The sequence below is a fragment of the Corythoichthys intestinalis genome, chromosome 8, assembly GCF_030265065.1.
Source record: "Corythoichthys intestinalis isolate RoL2023-P3 chromosome 8, ASM3026506v1, whole genome shotgun sequence".
Taxonomy (NCBI): Eukaryota; Metazoa; Chordata; class Actinopteri; order Syngnathiformes; family Syngnathidae; genus Corythoichthys; species Corythoichthys intestinalis.
The window spans coordinates 48,583,040-48,602,934 of NC_080402.1; the positions used below are offsets into that span (position 1 = coordinate 48,583,040).

At 38.2% G+C, this 19,895-nt stretch overlaps 2 protein-coding genes across 3 annotated transcripts in view; one reads left to right on the top strand and one right to left on the bottom strand.

Annotated features, from left to right (window-relative positions):
• Positions 1-19,895, bottom strand: part of col9a1a (collagen, type IX, alpha 1a) — a 130,136-nt gene that overhangs the window by 102,263 nt on the left and 7,978 nt on the right. For both annotated transcript variants that reach the window (XM_057843165.1, XM_057843164.1), the window contains exons 2-5: positions 5,888-6,145; positions 4,807-4,881; positions 435-473; positions 284-346 (exon numbers count right to left, since the gene is read on the bottom strand). In XM_057843165.1, the coding sequence (XP_057699148.1) occupies positions 284-346; positions 435-473; positions 4,807-4,881; positions 5,888-5,953 (243 nt within the window). In that variant the 5' untranslated portion in view covers positions 5,954-6,145. The remainder of the gene's footprint in view (positions 1-283; positions 347-434; positions 474-4,806; positions 4,882-5,887; positions 6,146-19,895) is intronic.
• The window catches only part of hyls1 (HYLS1 centriolar and ciliogenesis associated), a 32,404-nt gene continuing 21,546 nt past the window's right edge, over positions 9,038-19,895 (top strand). Inside the window, exons 1-3 of the mRNA XM_057843167.1 lie at positions 9,038-9,223; positions 10,195-10,318; positions 18,753-18,854. Of these exons, the coding sequence (XP_057699150.1) occupies positions 10,219-10,318; positions 18,753-18,854 (202 nt within the window). The 5' untranslated portion in view covers positions 9,038-9,223; positions 10,195-10,218. The remainder of the gene's footprint in view (positions 9,224-10,194; positions 10,319-18,752; positions 18,855-19,895) is intronic.

Consider the following 19,895-nt stretch of genomic DNA (forward strand, 5'->3'; position numbering starts at 1 on the left):
TTTTCCAAGCCGCTTATCCTCACGACGGTCGGCGAGATATATATACTGTACCTGTATTTTTCAACTAATGCTATTGTTTAATTTTCAAACACTTCCACTTATTTTGTCAGACGGAAGGTTGGGCCTCAATTGAGACAATTCATTAGCTTTGTGAACTGCTACCCTATCTGTATATGTAGCCAATATAGCCATCATGTTCCATCTTGACATACTGGAGCTTAGTCTTGCTTAGTTTGTTGTATCTTATCTTATTTTAGTTTAGCTTCGTTAAGTTTCTACTTACATCTGCTCCCGGAAGCCCGGAAGCTCCAGGGGCCCCGTCTTTTCCATTTTCCCCAGGAGGACCCTGCAAATCAAAAAAGAATTTAAACACTTTAATATTTGGTGTTCATGCATGTACATTGTATGTGCATATGTGTTGTGTAACCGCTCACTGGTCCACCGTTCACTTTTGAGTCCACTCCTCTTTCACCCTGAACACAAAAAAATGGTCTTGTTGGAATATATTTGAGCAACCTGCTTGATTCAGCAACATTAAATAAGACTTCTATCCTTCAATCATTCATTATCGGTACCACTTTTCCTTACTGGGGTACTGGGGGTGTTCGAGCCAATCTTGGCTGATTGTGGGCAGAATGTGAGGTACACGCTGAATTGTTTGCCAGCCCATAGCAGAGCACAAAGCGACAAACAACTATTCATGCCCATGTTTATACCTACAAATGGACAATTTCAAGTGTTCAATTAATCCAGTGGTTCTCAATTATTTTCTGTTACGCCCCCCCGAGGAAGACCTAAACGTTCCGCGCCCCCCCCCCAATTCTCTGCCGCCAAATATACTGTAGTATCATTTGACTATAAAATTCCTATTATTATATATGTGCACCTCTGCATAACATTGTGTCCTTTTTAATATTAAAGAAGAAAAAAAATCAAGTGTTAAAAAAAAAAAAAAAGAAGAAGAAGAACACATCAAAACTGTAAAAATAGACTCAATGTACATTTTTTGAACGTTTGATACTGGAGGAAAAAAATTAATGAGATCAATAAATAATCATACATTCAAATTGATTAGCAACATTAACTCAAGAGGACAATATGCCAAACAATTAGACTGAAAAAACAAAAATTGATAGAATAAAAACAACAGTGTCATTGGACAGAGAGACAGTTTTTATTTTTGCTGCAGGCAGTATCAGCTCCTTTGCTGTGGGGTTGGGTTATTTTGCATTGAGCAACTTGGTATGCCACCTTATGTGATGCTGACAGTGCTCGCTGGTTTACTAATATAACACTGACAAAGCGGGAGGATTATTGGCAATATTTGGCACGTTTTCGCTGAAAAAAAGAATTCCTGTTGTCCGCTGCGAACATTTTTAGACAAAGTAAACAGACTGGTCTTTCCTCGTCTCCCACTGTACTAAAAGTCAAAGCCAAAAGCCAAATGCTACATACGCTTCGTCATATTTCTTAGTCTTAGCTTTTCATAACTCCAGTGCTCTTTGCTGTGTGCTCTTGTTAGGTTAAAAAATACTGCGCACATGCTGAAAATGAGAGCGGCACTGCCACCAACTCAGAGGGTGTGCAATTACACATTATTGTAGTTAGGCAAAAAAGTATATTTCCCAAGCCCACATGCGCCACCCCGAGCATCACTCTGCGCCCCCCTATTTGAGAAGTACTGAATTAATCTAACATACATGTTTTTGGAACACTGTGGGAAACTGGAATAGCTGGGGGAAAAAACCCAGCCTGATATTGAACCCTTCATCTCAGAAAAGAGAGGCAACAAGCTAACAGTCATTAAGTGAAGAAAAAAGTCCAAAGAATCCATTGCAAAGCAAAGCTCCCCACATAGTGTACAATACCCTTTTTTTGTCTGTTTTTCTGACTCACATTACACACTCGCATTACACACATTGACCAATTGTCACCGTTCAAACTTTGAAATGTTCCAAAAATTCACGTGCTGGAGCTCTTTCGATTTCGCTCCTAATGTTTAAGGTTGCGGCAAAGAGGCCGTTTTTTTTTTTTTTTTTTTTTTTTTTTTTTTGACAACAACACAAAAAAAACCACTGAAGTTTTCAAGTTTCAAAATGTGTCTCGTCTTACATTTTATGTATGTCCAATCAACATTATTTACACATAAAACAAGTTTCAGAAAATCAAGATGCATAAATGTTGTATACAGTTTTTGTCTTAAACTTCCCTCCAAAAAAATTGACAAAAACATCATTTATTTCAAATTGCCCCATTCATTTCCATTGGGAAAAAATGCCCAATTTCAACTGAAAGTGATGTGAAAAAGCCTCGAAATCTGCAGGAAGTGACCCAGAAATGCCCTAAAAGTAACAGGAAATTATCCAAAATGTACAAGATATGACCCAAAATAACCTCATTGACAACGATAGACATCGAATTCATTGAAACTGTGAGGACTGACTGTAGTGTGAATGCTCGTCTTTCAGTGCCGTTGACGGCAATAGATGTCCATTCGCTCTTCCAGTCAAAATGGATTGGGCATCTCCAGCCATCAATCGCAGCCAATGACTTAACAAAGAATTGAGACCAAATTTTGAGCAAAATAATAGGAAGTAGGCTCTTCGATTAATCGATTTTGAACCCAAACCGACTTTTCTGGTTAAAATGATGTTAAAAACGTTCAAATCGGTACATTTGAATTTCAAAACCGCACCATTTTGGTTTATCTATGCCGCCGTAGTTTCCTCTGCATTTCCGCTTCCTCTGACAAGAGAGCGCTGTCTTAAACAACAAGAACAACAACAACCATGGCTACCGGCGATTCTGCTACTTTTGCCCAGCCAACTTTGGATACAAATTGCTTCACGCCATGAGTAAGTGTATTATCTCATGATATACTTAAAGTATTATTGTATATGTAGAAGGAATGCATGGGATTGTCAAATAAAACATGCAGCCTCGAAACGTTCAACACGTCCTCATTTATTTCGTCTGCACACTTTCATGTACAGCACAACAACAGGCAGTATTATAGCGCCAAGTCTGGCTGAGTGTATATTGCACGATACCAGAAGTATGAAAGTATATGCGTGTGTGTGTCTGTTGTCCCTCTGTCTCGTTTTCCTGTCGAGATTGCTGCTACTAGATAACATCTGTTTAGACAAGGTGATTGGCACCTTGCATATTGTTATTACCGAATGACAGTTTTGCACTAATCATTACTCTATGTAGGTAAGACCAGAAAAAAATGTGACAGTACATCACCCTGAGCCTGGCTGCTTACCTACTTCACCTGACTGACATGATTGACTGGCTGGCTCGCTGACTGGCAGACTGACTTGCTGCCAGACGATTTGGTTTACAGACAGACTGACTTTTTCTCATGTTTGATTTTGTTTCAAATGGTATCTGTACTTTCTTCTTTCATTATCGCTTTAATTAAGAACAGAGCTGAAGTCTGTTGTATACATAAAATATCTTAATCCCAAGGGATTGTTCTGTGTGTATTAGATTCACTAGCACTTTCAGTTTAGTTTTTAAAAAAAGGTTTAAATACAGTGGTACCCCTACATACGAAGTTAATTCGTTCCAGGACCTTGTTTGTAAGTCAAAATGGTTGTATGTCAAGCAGGAATTTCCCATAAGAATACATTATAATTCCATTAATTCGTTCCACAGCCCAAAAACCTACACTAAATCCTTAATAAATACTGCTGGTATTATTACATATGGCAATTGCACATAGCAAAATAAATAAATTATTAATAAAACCCGAAAAAAATATTAATGATATTAATAATTCCTGTAATAATGTAATGAATCGGGTTCTAATGTGGCGAGCGTGTTTTGCGTCAACTGCGGCGGACAGTAGGCGTGTTGTGTTGGGCAAGTTCTGAAATAATTGATAAAAACCTGATGAAGCCTGTGATTTCTTTGGCGATGTTACCACAATAATAATTGTCACTTTAACTGATAAAGACTGCCGAATGGAGGTCGGAGGAGGACCGTGGAGATTGTCGACATTCTACGACTGTATTGTTGAGCCAGTTTACGGATGTGCACCCCACGCTCATATTTTTCTATCATTTGCTTCTTCATTTCAATGGTAAGGGTCACCTTTTTCCTTGTTTCAAAACCTGTACCAACCTTTTTGAAACCTGAGTTGATTTCTCTCACAAGAAAATCCGCCATGCGTCCGTCTGCTGCGCTGTCCTGTTGTCGTATTTCGATCATGTCGTCGGATGTGGAAACAAATGGCGAGTCAAATTTTACGTCGGATGGCGAAAAGATCGTGAGTTGAAGCGATCGTATGTCGAGGTACCACTGTAGAAAACATTCTGAATTCTTTATTTGTCATTATTTCTATTTTGCCAAGAAATCATAATCAATATCGTAGCATGGGTTTGAGAGAAAATAATCGGGATTTTAATAATCAAACAGCCCTAATAGGACGTGACCCAAACTCTCTTTGTAAACTACAGATAGATCATGATATACTATCATGTCAAAATCACAAGGGAGGTAGAGCTGCATTTGGTGTTGGATGCACAGATTTTATTTTAATATGTGTCACTAAATAATTTCATTTGGACATTTGGAAACCCTTTGAAATTGTGTGTCTGTGTGTTGGGGTCTATAATGTTAAATTCCCACAAAAACAAGATGTATAAACTTATAAAAGAGAATAAAGTAGGGTTTGAGGGTCTGAAAGGATAAGCGGCTTTGATGCCATTCCAAGCAGCTTTTCACTGGCATGCACTGTGCTCGTGTTTCCTCAGCAGAACGTTCCAGATGAATCTACATGTAATACGACGGCCCACTCACATCAATTCCATCCACACCGGGTACACCAGCTATTCCGGGTGGTCCCGGGGGGCCTCTGGGACCCACCGGGCCCCTCTGCAGAACAAACAGAAAAAAAGGACATATTTTTACATTCATCATTGGAAAAACACCCACACAGACGCCCTTTGTTTGGGTGATCTGAGGTCAGTCGCCTGTCGCGTGCTGGGATTAGTAACTGGTGCCGCCATAAGTGTACCTTCTGCACGATATATCCAAACATGTCCTGATTAAAATATACAGTATATGAACATACTTAATTTATGTACATATATATAGTACAAACACCTGGAGTCAGATGGTTTGAGACACTTACTCATCTTACTGAATGATGAAGCGTCTCAAAGCTTTTGACCACAGGTGGATTGTATGGAAACGCATACATACAACTGTTTAGATTCCTTGAAAGATGGTGAATAAAAGTGATTAGTACTGTATTTATTACTTAACCTCACCATCACACATAAAACTGTTTAGCTACTTGGCTCAAAATAACTATGGATATGAGCCCCATGCTGCTTCCATCGTGTCTCAAAAGTGATAAAACAGCTGCTGTCACACATCGAGCAACTTCGAAATTACAAACAAGTTACAAGATGTTAAAGATTATAGTCACATTTTGCTTCCTCTGTTAGTCAACAAAGAACCTTCTGTTCTGCTGACAATATAGTAAACAGTGAGCTACCTTCTCTTCAGTTAGTTGGAACAAAATAACCTTGCTGCCATCACATCCTAAGACAAAGACGGCAACTACTGCCACACTTCTAGAAAAAAACTGAGCTCATCACAAACATGCTTGCCCTATGTGTGAAGATGAAGACAAAAACTCTTTTCCCACTCAAACTCAATTCTAAAACACTTCTTGATTACAAACATATAATTACTTAAACTTTTAAATTACATCAAAATAACCGAGAGCCATGTGCTACCTCCACCATGTCTCAAGGATAAAACATGATAATCAGTTCATTCTTACCATCCTGCTCTGGTACATTTTTATACTGAGAATGATAACCTCAAGAAATGAAAATCTCTATAAAGTTATGATAGATATATGCTTCACCTGAGCAGAGGCGATGAGAAGCGCTTGCACAAGAAGGAGCAGTCGGCAGCTCCTGGACAGATCCATGGTCTGACCACCTCACCACGAGTCCCCTTTTTCCCCGGATTTTCCCAGATTACTTGCTATCGGGCCACCTGTTAGACTGCCCCCCAACACAGGCCCCTAATTTTTGCTTCCCGCCCCAAAAGGACGCTGAGAGGAGGTCCTGTTTGGTCACCTTGCCAGTAAAGGAGGAAGACGAGGAAGAAGAGGAGTTTGCTGGAAACAGGATGGAATTGAATTACTTCTCTACTTCTGTATAGTTGTGATGTATCATTCTGACTAGATTTTTGAATGTGATTATACTTGTGTGCTCTCTACTGTGCACCTTTTGCTGGGAAACTGGAATTTCCCCATTGTAAAGTAATAAAAGATTCTATTGCATATACGTACATGCATTTGTTTAATTTAGCCACACCCAACTGATTAGTATACATATTTTTCTAGGAGGAGTCTGAAGAACTCCTGGAAGATCATATAAAGACTGCTTTGAGCAAAATTTAAGCTTCAGGAATGACTTTCTGAGAGTTCTTTTTTTCCTGGTGTGCGTGTGATCGCCATAACTATCAAATATTTCTCAGTAAACCTGGCTTTGGGGACTGATTTTGAAATAACAGACTTCGTGTGTGTTTTTGAGCATAGTTTCATTAACATCACTACCAAATTTCATGTTGTTCAAAGGCTGAACTGAAATCCAGCTCAAAATAATTGCAGGGGGTGAGACCAACAAGCTTTTAATTTCCATTGTCTTTTCAGGCATGGCTCTAAAAAAAGGTTTATCGTAAAGTTTATCGTGGATCTACTCATGATACATGTCTGCTAAATGTCATAGTGCTAATTAACCATTTCGTGCAAGAATTATGTTTTATTTTTAACCCTTACAAGGCACTAATTTAACTCACTGCCCACCATTGACGGGGCTATCATTTGCTCCTTCCAGTCCAACGTCTAGGGCCGTCAATGGCACTTAAAGATGAAGATATGTCTGATAGCGTATGTCTCCAGTGTGTTAAAAACTATGAAAAACAAATCAACTTTAGAGTGTTACTTGGGACCACAATGTGTGTATTTCTGTTTTTTATTTATTTTAATGTGATTAGTTTAGTTTTTATTAACATTGCATCACTTATAAATGTATTTATGATCATATAAAATATAAAAAATACAATAATTATTACTTATATGATGATTATATTTATACATGAAGGCAGTTGGTGCGAAAGCAGACGATGCTGTGGACAGGGTTAGAAGAAGAAAACTGATTCACTGTGTGTGTATATATATATATATATATATATATATATATATATATATATATATATATATATATATATATATATATGTATATATATATATATATATATATATATATATATTAGAGCTGTCGAAATTATCGCGTTAACGCGCGGTAATTAATTTTTTTAATTAATCACGTTAAAGTATTTGACGCAATTAACGCACATGTCCCGCTCAGACAGTATTCTGCCTTTTGGTAAGTTTTACAGCAAGGTTTTTTTGTGCTGTCTAACAGCGAACTCTTGTGGTCGCTTTGCGACATGGTTTATTGCTTTCTTGCCAGTTCAATATGGCTGCACAACGTCTCGGGCTGACGCCTACATTGTAATGTTGTGCTTATATGATCCTTGGACAAGATTTGTCCGTAAGTATGATTGTTGTAAAGAATGTACATATTATGTTAGTAAGCGAAATGTTATATTTTTTGTATGAGACGCTTTTTGTTTATGTTTAGCGAACCTGTATAGCGTGCTAAGCTAACGTTGTTGCTAATGCAATGCTTGTGTACTTTTTTTTGTAGTTTCACTACGGTCTAAAGAGGACAGTGGTTTGAAGCCATTTTATTAATAAATCAGATGAAAAAGGAAGAAGTCTGATTATTAAGGCGTCGTTCACTAGCTGTCTAGCTTTGGAAAAAGTAGACGCTTCGGAGTGAGGACAGCATAGACAGATTTAAATGACAGTAGAGTGAAATGCCCACTACAGTCCTTATGTACCGTATGTTGAATGTATATATCCATCTTGTGTCTTATCTTTCCATTCCAACAAATTATTTTACAGAATATATATATAATTTACAGAAAAATATGGCATATTTTATAGATGGTTTGAATTGTAATTAATTGCGATTAATTACGATTAATTAATTTTTAAGCTGTAATTAACCCGATTAAAAATTTTAATCGTTTGACAGCCCTAATATATATATATATATATATATATATATATATATATATATATATATATATATATATATATATATATATATATATATATGTAGTATATATACAGTATATATGTAGTATGTAGTACATATATGTAGTTGGCGTTTAATGTATTTCTTGCTGTTGTTTGTGCTTTTTCTGTCTCTCCCTCTCTTTTCTTTTGTTGCCCCATAACTCCTTCCTGTTCGCTGCTTTCTCCTAATAAACGGGGTACGTTGAATGATCACAGTGGATGTATGTCATACTCCCACATGATACATTTAAACTGTTTAGATGAATCGGACAGTCAGATCGCCAATCTCCGTGTCAAGCAGCTGAACAGGACAGGTTAAAAAAAAGAAAAAATAGATATCTGGAGAAACATCAGGCATCTCCGTCCAGAAGAGCGCAGTCCTAGGAACGGCAAAGATACTGCACAGGACCCTCAAGCTCAAAAGCCTCCGATAGAGGACTCGAGGTTGAGATGAACAGCCACCCACCCTACCAGGGGAGATAGGGGGAGGGTGAAGGAGAGAAGAGTTTATGTGTACTTACTTATTTGTTTATTTGTTTATTTATTTATTCATTTATTTATTCATATATACATAAATTGCGAATATTTAAGTCATTTTTTAATTTCCACAAAATAATCACGTCCACCATTAGAGGCTAAAGGTCTTAAATGTAAATAAATATATAAATGAAAAAATAAATAAAAATAGATTAAAAGTGGCTATTGGAGTTGAGTCTTCAAGACGATTTGAAATGTTGAAATGTTGACCTTTCGTGACTTTTTGCTTTTGAGTCCGCCAAAGCACTAGAGAGCGTAGCGGCAATGTGTTCACCCACCACCGCCGCCACCGAAAAAGAAGAAGAACGAAGCGTAGAAGAAGAAGCGGCGTCTGTTTTTTAAATCTGAAAACTCTTCAACCGTCGTCGTGACGTTGCCTTGGAGCAAGTTTGTAGTCTTCGAGCAAAACAATTCAAAACTACACTCAAGACCCCATGGTATAAAAACTACAACAGGGTAGAATAGGATTGAAACGAAACATTTAAAGAATACGGACGCGCTGCTGGGGTGAGTTTAACAAAAACAGAACCTGTTGCTAACATCAGCGCTCAAGATGTTCACATCAGAAGTGATTTCTAACGTCACAAATGTCTTTTTCAAACTTCATATTTACTTGTACAAATCACCACTCTTCCAAATCGAATTATTTCGTCACACGATTTGCTATGTTAATTTAAGATAATAGCCGTAATAGAGATTCTCTACACTGATCGTATATACAACGCTGACGTATTTCGCTTAAACATTTGCAAAAGAAAAACATAAGCTGTGCTGTTTTACGTCACATATTACGATGGTTCTCCCCTATCTTGTTTTGTGTCTGGTTCGATTGTTGATGGCGTCTCTGTGAATTTCATAACCTTGTGTCATCACAAACTTCCATGCAATATTGTGGTGGCCTCCCACAATTTCTACCCGTACATGCATTACTCAAAATGAAAATGTTTGAACTCAAGTAACCGCTTTGGTGTAAAAGTTTAAGATGAATATGAAGTGGAAAAACTTTGCAGGTGAACTTATCAACATGATTTTCGTTGTAATTTTTTGAACGATCACTGCAGCTTTTGAGTGTCCCTTTACTTTTTGCATAACATGCTCTTCCCGATCAAAAAGTTCATTGGCACAATGCACAACACAGAACAGGAACTAATGGGATTTTTGTTGCAATTTGTTAAAGACACTAATATAATTGGCCATGTGGGTTTTTATGTTGGTATTTTTTTTTAATCGTCTTATGTTGTTAAAACATCAACACCATGATGAAAACTATGAATACCAATTCAATTTGAACCAAGAAATGGATTGATTTATAGACGTCAATTTAAGCAAAGTTATAGTGCATTCTATAGGTCTTGCATTAAATTTTGCCACATTACCTAATATCACACAAGCTGAGTGAGTAATGTGTCTCAATGTAGTGTCTTTAAGTTGTATATGATACAGACTGTTAAATATTTGTTGTTGTTCTTCTTCTTCAGAGTCTCCGACGCTTAGACGATTCTATGGACAACCTGGATTTCTCTGAAGAGGAGATTAGACAGCAGCTGGTGCAACTGGGATACACAGACGTCCCGAAAAACAGACTGCGAGAGTTCAAGCAAGGTGACTCCTTTGCTTATTCATTGACATTCAAAATGAAAGCTGTAGGCACAAAGATACAGTATTTTGTGCAGTGATAAAGACCATGGGGTGGAGGGGTGTGACAAAATATCGAAATGGTGATATATCGTGATACTTTGTATCCCTAAAGGTTATCGATATGCTCCTGCCAGGAATTGAGATATCGTTTTAAAAAGGTGTCAATGTCTAAAAGAAAAAGAAAAATGAACAAAGAAGTTGCGACCAAAATCTTCCATCATAATAGTTCTCATTCCAATTCACCACAGAAGCTTGTTTTTCAGTCTATTAGTTGTTTGTAGAATATCCTAGAATGATTTCCTTAACAATGTATTGATAATCGTTGTATCGCCATATCGTCAGATCGTTATCGTGAGCTTTGTATCGTGAGGTAGCAAGGGGTTCCCACTCCTAAAGGGGTGAGATGATTTTACTCTCCTTTCTATGGAGCTATTCTTTTAACATAATGGCAATTGAGAATCCTATCCAGGAAGATGAATGAGACTATTTGCGTTTCGTTTGGTGGAAAAACTGCAATATCGACACCCAACCACAGGGGTATCGAATGAAGGTTACACCTTTTTTGCACAGTATCGTCTCCTGGGTTTGCAAATTACAGACTAAAATAATTTGCTAAAGAACATCGTCACTCACACCCCGACAGAGCAGAGTTCATGGAAAAGAACTTTTATGTGACCCAAGCACAGACACTGTAGAAAAGGCAGTCCTGCTTGCACGAGAGGCCATGGAAATATGCAAGCAAGAAGGGCTTCATCTACATTAATCTCTAATGGTCATGCTGTTCTTCAAAGTATCCCTCCTTCTGAATTGGCCGTGAGTCCTAAGCCTGAACGATATTGGAAAAAACTATTGCTGCGATTTTTTGGGGGGTTTGCGATATTATATTGCGATATTAAAGAGCATATGACACCAGAAAAAAAGTCTTAAATGGCATTATTATGTGAATTAGAATCATATTTTGAGACGATTCGACTATATACAACAATTTAGCAAAGCGCAGATGACGAGAAATTAGTCTTTTAATCTGCCGGTTAGCCACGCCTACAATTATAGGGCCTTAGCGTCCCCAACAGGTGGATGACGTCAGCGGTAGACTAGGCTCATCGGTTTTACTATTCAGCCCATTGAGGGGGAATTGTTCAGAACGAGGAAAACGCGACGAAGAGAGCCGCAAAATGTCATTGTTTCAGTCTCTCTACTCCCAATATTTTTACAGGATTTTCTTTTTATCCAAGTATTTTTCCCCAATAGCTATATAAATGGCTTGAGAAGGACCAGTCAGCCCGTCGAGGGGGAACTATTCACAATGAGGAAAACGCGACGAAGAGTGCGGCAAAATGTCATTGTTTCTGTCTCTTTACTTCAATATTTTTACAGGATATTCTTTTTACCCAAGTACTTTCCCCAATTGCTAAATAAATGGCATGGTCATGACAAATAACAATCTTGTGCTAAATGGAATATAAAATAATAAAAATCCATTTATTCAAGACGACATGGCAAAATTACTCCATAATGGTCAAAACAGTCGACTTCACCTTTACTGTCACACCTCCCGAACGATATTTTATGACACCTAAATCGGACATATGTAATTTCCCTTCCCCGGCTTCGGAGAATGTAAACAGACCAGAAGGAGTGACAGCTAGCCGACATGCTAACCCGAACCGAGGGATGTTTCAAAGTCTTCGAAGTGGAAAATCACACATAACTAGCCTGGATTATTTGACATGACGACCCGGTTGTCGAGTTTCTTTGTGGATCGGCAAACCGCCCGGCGGAGAGCAATTTACAGTTCGTTCCCTGGAGGAGGGTGGCTGGAATTGTTGTGCAGCTAACGTGCTAACAGCTAACTGCTAATGAGCATGAGGATAGCTTTTTTCATGCCTATCAATGATCAAACGTAAGTTTGATTTAAAGGAATTTTATAGTGTTTACTTTGTAATCACTGTATTCGTATTTGACATAATACAAAACAAGATGTTTACTCACTTCCTTGTAAGTCCAATGGTCCCACAGTAAATATCCACGGTGAATGGGAACCTTTTGAAACTCCCAAAAGGCGCATACGCCTCTCCCGCATACAGAATGATTTTTCTGCAGCCGTTTAGCTGGCGTGATGCAAAAAATAAAAGTATTAATCCGCAAAATCAGCTGAATCCTTCGTCCTCATACACAACAGTACACTGTATAGTGAAGAGAACGTCTTCTACCGTACACGTCACAGCGCCCTCCTCCTCAATGCAAGACCGAAGCCGGAAGTCACTCATTTTCATGGCGCGGGATTAAAAAAACTAAATAAATATAGCGATCGCTTCCACACACATCCAAGCGGTCCATATCATTCAGGGGCATAAAATACCGCGTGTATTATGAAATAAACATGCTTTTTCGTGTCACAGGCACTTTAAAATATATATATATATACTGGACTGTCTCAGAAAATTAGAATACACAATATTCTAATTTTCTGAGACAGTCCTGTATATTGTTCTATGTAAAGGACGTCAGCCAAGGTCGGCCCCCCACATTTTTACCACGCCAAATCTGGTCCCCTTTGCAAAAAGTTTGGACACCCCTGCTTTAAATGGTGGATTAATGTACAGGACTGTCTCAGAAAATTAGAATATTGTGTATTCTAATTTTCTGAGACAGTCCAGTATATATATTTTTTTTTTAAAGAAATTTTCACTAGATGTCTTGAATAGCTGTTCGGAAAGACTTTGGATGACTCTCAATGACCACTGTACAGTGATCCCTCGTTTTTCGCGGTTAATGGAGACCACAACCCGCTACGATAAGTGAAAAACCGCGACGTTGCGCACCCCGCCCTCCAAATTTTTTTTTTTTTTTTTGTGTGTGTGTGTGTGCTCAATGTATTTATTCAGATTTAGCATTGAAAAGAGATACATATCAGGCATGTTTTTTTTCTCACCTTTTCCCCAAAGTATGATTTTTAAAAAATGTGTATGTATATATATAATATATACGTAATGTATATATATATATATTAATAAATGGTTTTAAGCACTTCAAATGTAATAATTATGATCAGTTTTAAACATAACTGTCAAACCAAATCATTTTTGAACAAGAATAAAGTACTGTAGTAGAAAAATGCTTGGCTTTATTAAATACTTCTGTTTGTCTCCCTTAGCTGTGACTCTTGGTGGACATATAGAAATGACTAACTCCTCATGATCACTTCTGGCATTTAATTTATATGTCTCAAACGTCTCCACACACACACACACATTCATTCCAAAGCAGCTTCTTTGCAGAAACTGTTTTACAAGTTAAACGATGATTGACAGCTGCTGCGCTGTGATGTCCGCTTCTTTGGCAAGATCAAAGATACCAGCATAGTTAACTTTAATAAGCAAGTTCTGCAGTGACTGTGAGGTTCAAAGAGCGTGTGAGGCTCTGCGCAGAGCAGAAAGCAGGGCGTATGTGGAATAAAAAAAATAAAAACTATCGCACGTCCTTGCGATGGGACTATCGCGCACGCACACATCGCGATGGCGATGTTAAACGATATATCGTTCAGGCTTACCGGGGACCCAAAATCAAAGGTCCTGATATTTAAAGACATGCCACAAGAAAGAGCCTTAGGCATTCAGTGGAATATTGAAAAGGACAGTTTGAGATTTGACAACACTTTAAGGAACCAACCAGCAAAAGGGTGAGACAAATTATCAACTTTCGCATCCATCTATGAATCCCTTGGGTTCTTGGCTCCTTATGTGCTCAATGGGAAAATGTGTCACCAAGGTATCGGTTGGGATGAACAACTGCCAGAATCACAAATGCCAAGGTGCGAGAGCTGGCAACGTGACTTTGCTAACCTAGACAAAGTCAACATATCCCGCTGTTATTGGAATGCTGGTTTCGGAGAGCTCAAAGAAATAGAGTTGCATCACTTTTTGGGCGCCAGTACAAATGGTTATGGAATGTGCACCTATTTAAGGGCGATAAATGTTGGGGAGATTTGCTGTTCACTTGTGGTACCTAAAGCCCGTGTTTCTCCTATCAAGCTGACAACAATCCCCAGACTCGAACTAACTCCAGTGAGTCGTAGGCCTGAACGAAATTGGAAAAAAATATTGTTGCGATTTTTTGGGGGTTTGCGATATATTGTGATATTATATTGCGATATTAAAAAAAATTTATATTTTTTGAAAGAAATTTTCACTAGATGACTTGAATAGCTGTTTGGAAAGACTTTGGATGACTCACCATCACCACAGTGTACAGTGATCCCTCATTTTTCGTGGTTTTATGGGGACCAGAACCCGCCGCGATAAGTGAAAAACCGCGAAGTAGCCCGCACCCCCTATTTTTTTTTTTTTTTTGTATGTGTGTGTGTGTTTTTGTGCTCAATGTATTTATTCAGATTTTGCATTGGAAAGAGATACATATAAGACATGTTTTTTTGTTTTTTTCTCACTTTCTCCCCCAAAGTGCTTTAAAAAATGTATTAAAAAATGTATATAAGTAAATGGTTTTTAAGCACTTGTCAAGAGCGTGTCATAATTATGATCAGTTTTAAACATAACTGTCCAACCAAATCATTTTTGAACAAGAATAAAGTACTGTAGTATATAAATGCTTGGCTTTATTAAATGCTTCTGTTTATCTACCTTAGCTGTGACCGTTAGAGTGACATGTAGAAATTTCAAACTCCTCATGATCACTTCTGGCATTTTTATGTCTCCAACGTCTCCACACACACACACATTCATTCCAGCGCGGCTTCCTTGCAGAAACTGTTTAACAAGCTAAACGATGATTGACAGATGCCCGTGTGAAGTCTGCTTCTTTGGCCAGATCAAAGCCATGTTAACTTTAATAAGCAAGTGCTGCAGTGACTGAGAGGACCAAAGGCCTGGGAGAGGGAGGGTGTGAGGCTGTGCGCAGAAAAACTATCGCACGTGCTTGCGATGGGACTATCGCGCACATCGCGATGGCGATGTTTAAACGATATATCGTTCAGGCTTAGGTCCAGTCGTAGTTTCCGTTTCAGACAGCAAAATGTTAAGAGAGGAACTCTTCTATCCTCAAGTCAAAGAATATTTCTGGACAGAATCTGGTCCACCATCCAGCGTCTGAGGAAAGGAAAGTAGTGCACCATTAACACTAGAGGTGTGCAAAATTTCCGATTCTTAGATTATTCGCTATTCGGCCGTGCAAGATTCGAGAACGATTCACAAACATCCAAATTCCGATTATTGAAATATGCCAAGTAAAGCGGAAGTACAACACAGTCAGTGCACCGCGCGGTCGTTGGGACGCATTGAGGAAGAACGCAGCGAGAGTAGCTAAACATCATGCTTCTCATTACCCGGCCGCCATCTTAAAGCAGTACACTTCCCTGCAAGGCTGTTGTAGCGAACCTTCCAAGCAAACCTAATTAACTTTTTATCTAAAATACTCCTAAATCGGTAAAATATTGACTTGAATCTATCTTTAAAATAGTTTTAAAACTTTCACATGTCGAAAGTAGACAATAGGGAAATTATGGAATAACTGGAGCAATTTTAACAACTTTAACAGTTGATTCACAACATTAAATTAATTGAATGTAGTTTAAAGCTGCTGTTACAGAATGGGGACTGGAGTTTTTTTATTTACTGTTATTTTTGTATATTTGTTTACTGCTATATGTTAACTTGATACTGAAATAGTAGTTTGGTTTAGCCTGAGAGGATTTTTGAACAAATTTGGAACTAATGTACAAAACATTTAATTTAAAAATAATAATAAAAAATGAGGGGGGGGTGCATCAATAATCGTTTTATAATCGAATCGGAGCCTCTGAATCGTAATCGTAATCGAATCGTTAGGTGCCCAAAGATTCCCAGCTCTAATTAACACTGTGTGTAGTAGAGCTGGGAATCTTTGGGCACCTAACGATTCGATTACGATTCCCAGCTCTAATTAACACTGTGTGTAGTAGAGCTGGGAATCTTTGGGCACCTAACGATTCGATTACGATTACGATTCAGAGGCTCCGATTCGATTATAAAACGATTATTGATGCACCCCACTCCTTTTATTTATTTATTTATTTTTTTTTAATTTGTTTTGTACATTAGTTCCAAAATTGTTCAAAAATCCTCTCAGGCTAAACCAAACTACTATTTCAGTATCATGTTAACATATAGCAGTAAACAAATATACAAAAATAACAGTAAATAAAAAACTCCAGTCCCCATTCTATATCAGCAGCTTTAAACTACTTTCAATTAATTTAATGTTGTGAATCAACCGTGAAAGTTGTTAAAATTGCTCCTGTTATTCCATAATTTCTCTTTTGTCTACTTTCAACATGTGAAAGTTTTAAAACTATTTTAAAGATAGATTCAAGTCAATATTTTACCGATTTAGGAGTATTTTAGATAAAAAGTTAATTAGGTTCGCTTGGAAGGTTCGCAACAACAGCCTTGCTGGGAAGTGTACTGCTTTAAGATGGCGGCCGTTACTAACGGCCGTATCTAGTTTTTTGTAGATGTGCTGGTAACGATACCGAAGCTATAATGCATCTAGTCCTATATAAATGATATCTACCGTAACATAATGTGGCTTGTAGCAGCTTTTCGGCAGCAGTCAGGTACGTTGTTGTTGTTTTTTTTTTGTTTGTTTTTTTTTAATCTCGTGGCATGAGTTGAGCTAGAGCCGTGAGTTGAGCATTGGCGTTACCCGAGGGGCCGGGTAATGAGAAGCATGATGTTTAGCTACTCTCGCTCCGTCCCTAATTGCGTACCGAAGACCGCGCGGCGCACTGAGTGTGTCCTACTTCTGCTTTACTTGGCATATTTCAATAATCGGAATTTGGATGTTTGTGAATCGTTCTCGAATCTTCCACGGCCGAATCGCGAATAATCTAAGAATCGGAAATTTTGCACACCTCTAGTGTGTAGTAGAAATGGTGTAATGCAGACCTCGACTCGGGACATCGTGAGGCGGTGGGGAGAATACTTCGAAGTAGAGCTGAAACGAATACTCGAGCAACTCGAGTAACCAGAGTTTAAAAACTGATCCAAGTAATTTTATTCACCTCGGGGAATCGTTTAATTTTGCCAGCTCTAAGCATCACGTTTTGCCCGGACTACTTTTAATGCAGGACAACGCACTAACGTCACGTGCGTAGAGGAAGAAGCAATAAAAAAAAAAAAAAACCTTACTGCAGCCGATAGCCGTTACAAACTACGCTGACGTTGCTAAAAACTACGCCCGCATGATGCTAGTGTGGTAGCAGGTAGTGTCCGATGCGTCTCATAGATGCATTTAGGACTAGATGCGAAATGACACTCGGCCGCATCTGGGTGTCGTTATTAAACAGCCGCCATCTTTAAGCTGTAGACTTCTCAGCTCTAATAAATATAACGTTACTGTCACTCGCTCATGTAACGTTAGCCCTTGGGAGGGCTAGGTTTCTATCGATTATGACAACTGTCGATGCGTGGCTAACGTGTCTTACATACAGGCTTTATTTAATCTGTAAAAACACAGCGCTGTAGAGTGATGAGGGTGTAAAACTAAAACATAATAAAGCTAATTGTCAGTTTTAGCTCAGTAGTCATTGCTGAATAAAATACCAAGTAGCACTGGTCCCTAATGTGCTCCAGTACAGCAGGTATCATACATTTATTTTGAACACTGCAAAAACTCAAAATCCAATCAGGACTTCGAGTTTAGACTAACTTAAAACTTAACTAGAACTTAAAAATAGCTTGACACAAATAGAAATTCAATTACAATACGTGGGAAAAAAACACGTAATTTTCAAGTGATGTGTGTTATCAAGCGTAATTACATTTTTAGGTAAGAAATATTTTTTTCATAAGATCTAGAAGTTTTTTGAGTGAAAGCAGAGAATTTTTTTTTCTAGTCACATCTGAGATGCAATTGTCTGCTGTTTTCAACAATGTACATCGAAAATAAAGACATTGATTGACCGAAAATGGTTCAATATTGGATTAAATGTCTTTTTTCTCATGTATATTTATAATTGCTCGTTACCTAAAAAAAATGTTATCCGATTACTCGATTAATCGATAGAATTTTCAGTCGATTACTCGATTACTAAAATATTCGATAGTTGCAGCCCTACTTCGAAGACCTCAATTCCACTGGCACGCCTTCATTTGAGGAAGCAGAGTCTGGGAACTCCAAAGTGGGCTGTCCTATCTCTCGGCCCGAAGTAATTGAGGTGGCTGGAAAGCTCCTCGGTGGCAATGCCCCAACGGTGGATGTGATCTGCCCAGGTTTCCTTAAGGCTCTGGATGAGATCTTTGATGATAAAACACACCAAATCATTAGTCCAGTCTCACTCTTATTCGGAGCGGGTCTTCTACATTGTGTGTACAAGTCCACTTTATGTAAATTGTGTTCACAGATTTGGAAGACTTGATTCAGAATGGCGGCTTGGCCAGCGCATCTACTACTTCGGATGACACCACGGTGAATCCCAGACCACCCGTCTTCACCAAGGAAAAAGGTGTGTGTATGTATGGACACTAGGCATGTGCCGGTTACCGGTTTCACGATTTACCGTTGTGTGAACACGTCGCGGTTTCAAAACCACTAAAATTTTCCGTCAGACCGTAGTGCGGTATTCGCTATTTTTCTTGTGTCAAAAATGCAGCCAGAAGCGGCTTGGCGCAGCAGCGCTCACCCCCTCCCGTTTGTTGCTGTGTATGAGAGTGACGCTATCGGCTACACAGCCAGCTAACCCAAAAACAATTACTCCAAACATAAGGCGTACTGTTCTTCAATTTATTGAGCTCTCAAATCGTGGTAAGTTTAATATACAAAATGAATACATTTAAAATGTTGTACAATTAGATTTTTCCATGTGAGTAGCTTCCACAGATTAGCACCATGGAAAAAGTTCGCCAAAAACAAAACACACATTTTCCTTTCAAATTCAATATACAAACTAAGTAAAAGCTTACAAAGATGAATGTTAGCCTAGGCTCAGCTGGGAGAGCAACTTCGTTGAGTGTTACAGCCGCAGAGTGAGAAAACAAGCTTGATTCGCTTGAATGAAGGGGAAAAAGTGATAGCATCAAAGATCGCTAATTGCGAACGATGATCTTGCCCTAAGTACAAATCCACGTTCGCTGGATCACGGTGAGGTCTCACTCCCAATGTGTTTTTTTTTTATTTTTTAGATGAAACCTTTCCACAACAATCTTGACATTTTAACTAACTTATACATTTTTACCTAACTTATGAATTCCTTATGTTCTTTTTAACACAAAGGCATGACATCATGTAGACTAGAGTTGACACAGTGGCTGAAAATGGCGAAACTTCACTTTAGCTTTTCCACCCTCAAAAAAAAGTCATCCTGTATAAATTTTTAAAAATTTTATTCAGAAGTGTTTTTACTTTATAGAAATTATTTTGTTCTTGCTGTAATATTGTGCAACTTGAGCTGTGGCTGTGAGTATAGTCTATAAGTTATATTTATTTTAATTTGATTTCAAATATTTTTTTATTGATAATTTATTTATTTTAACAGTATATTCATGTT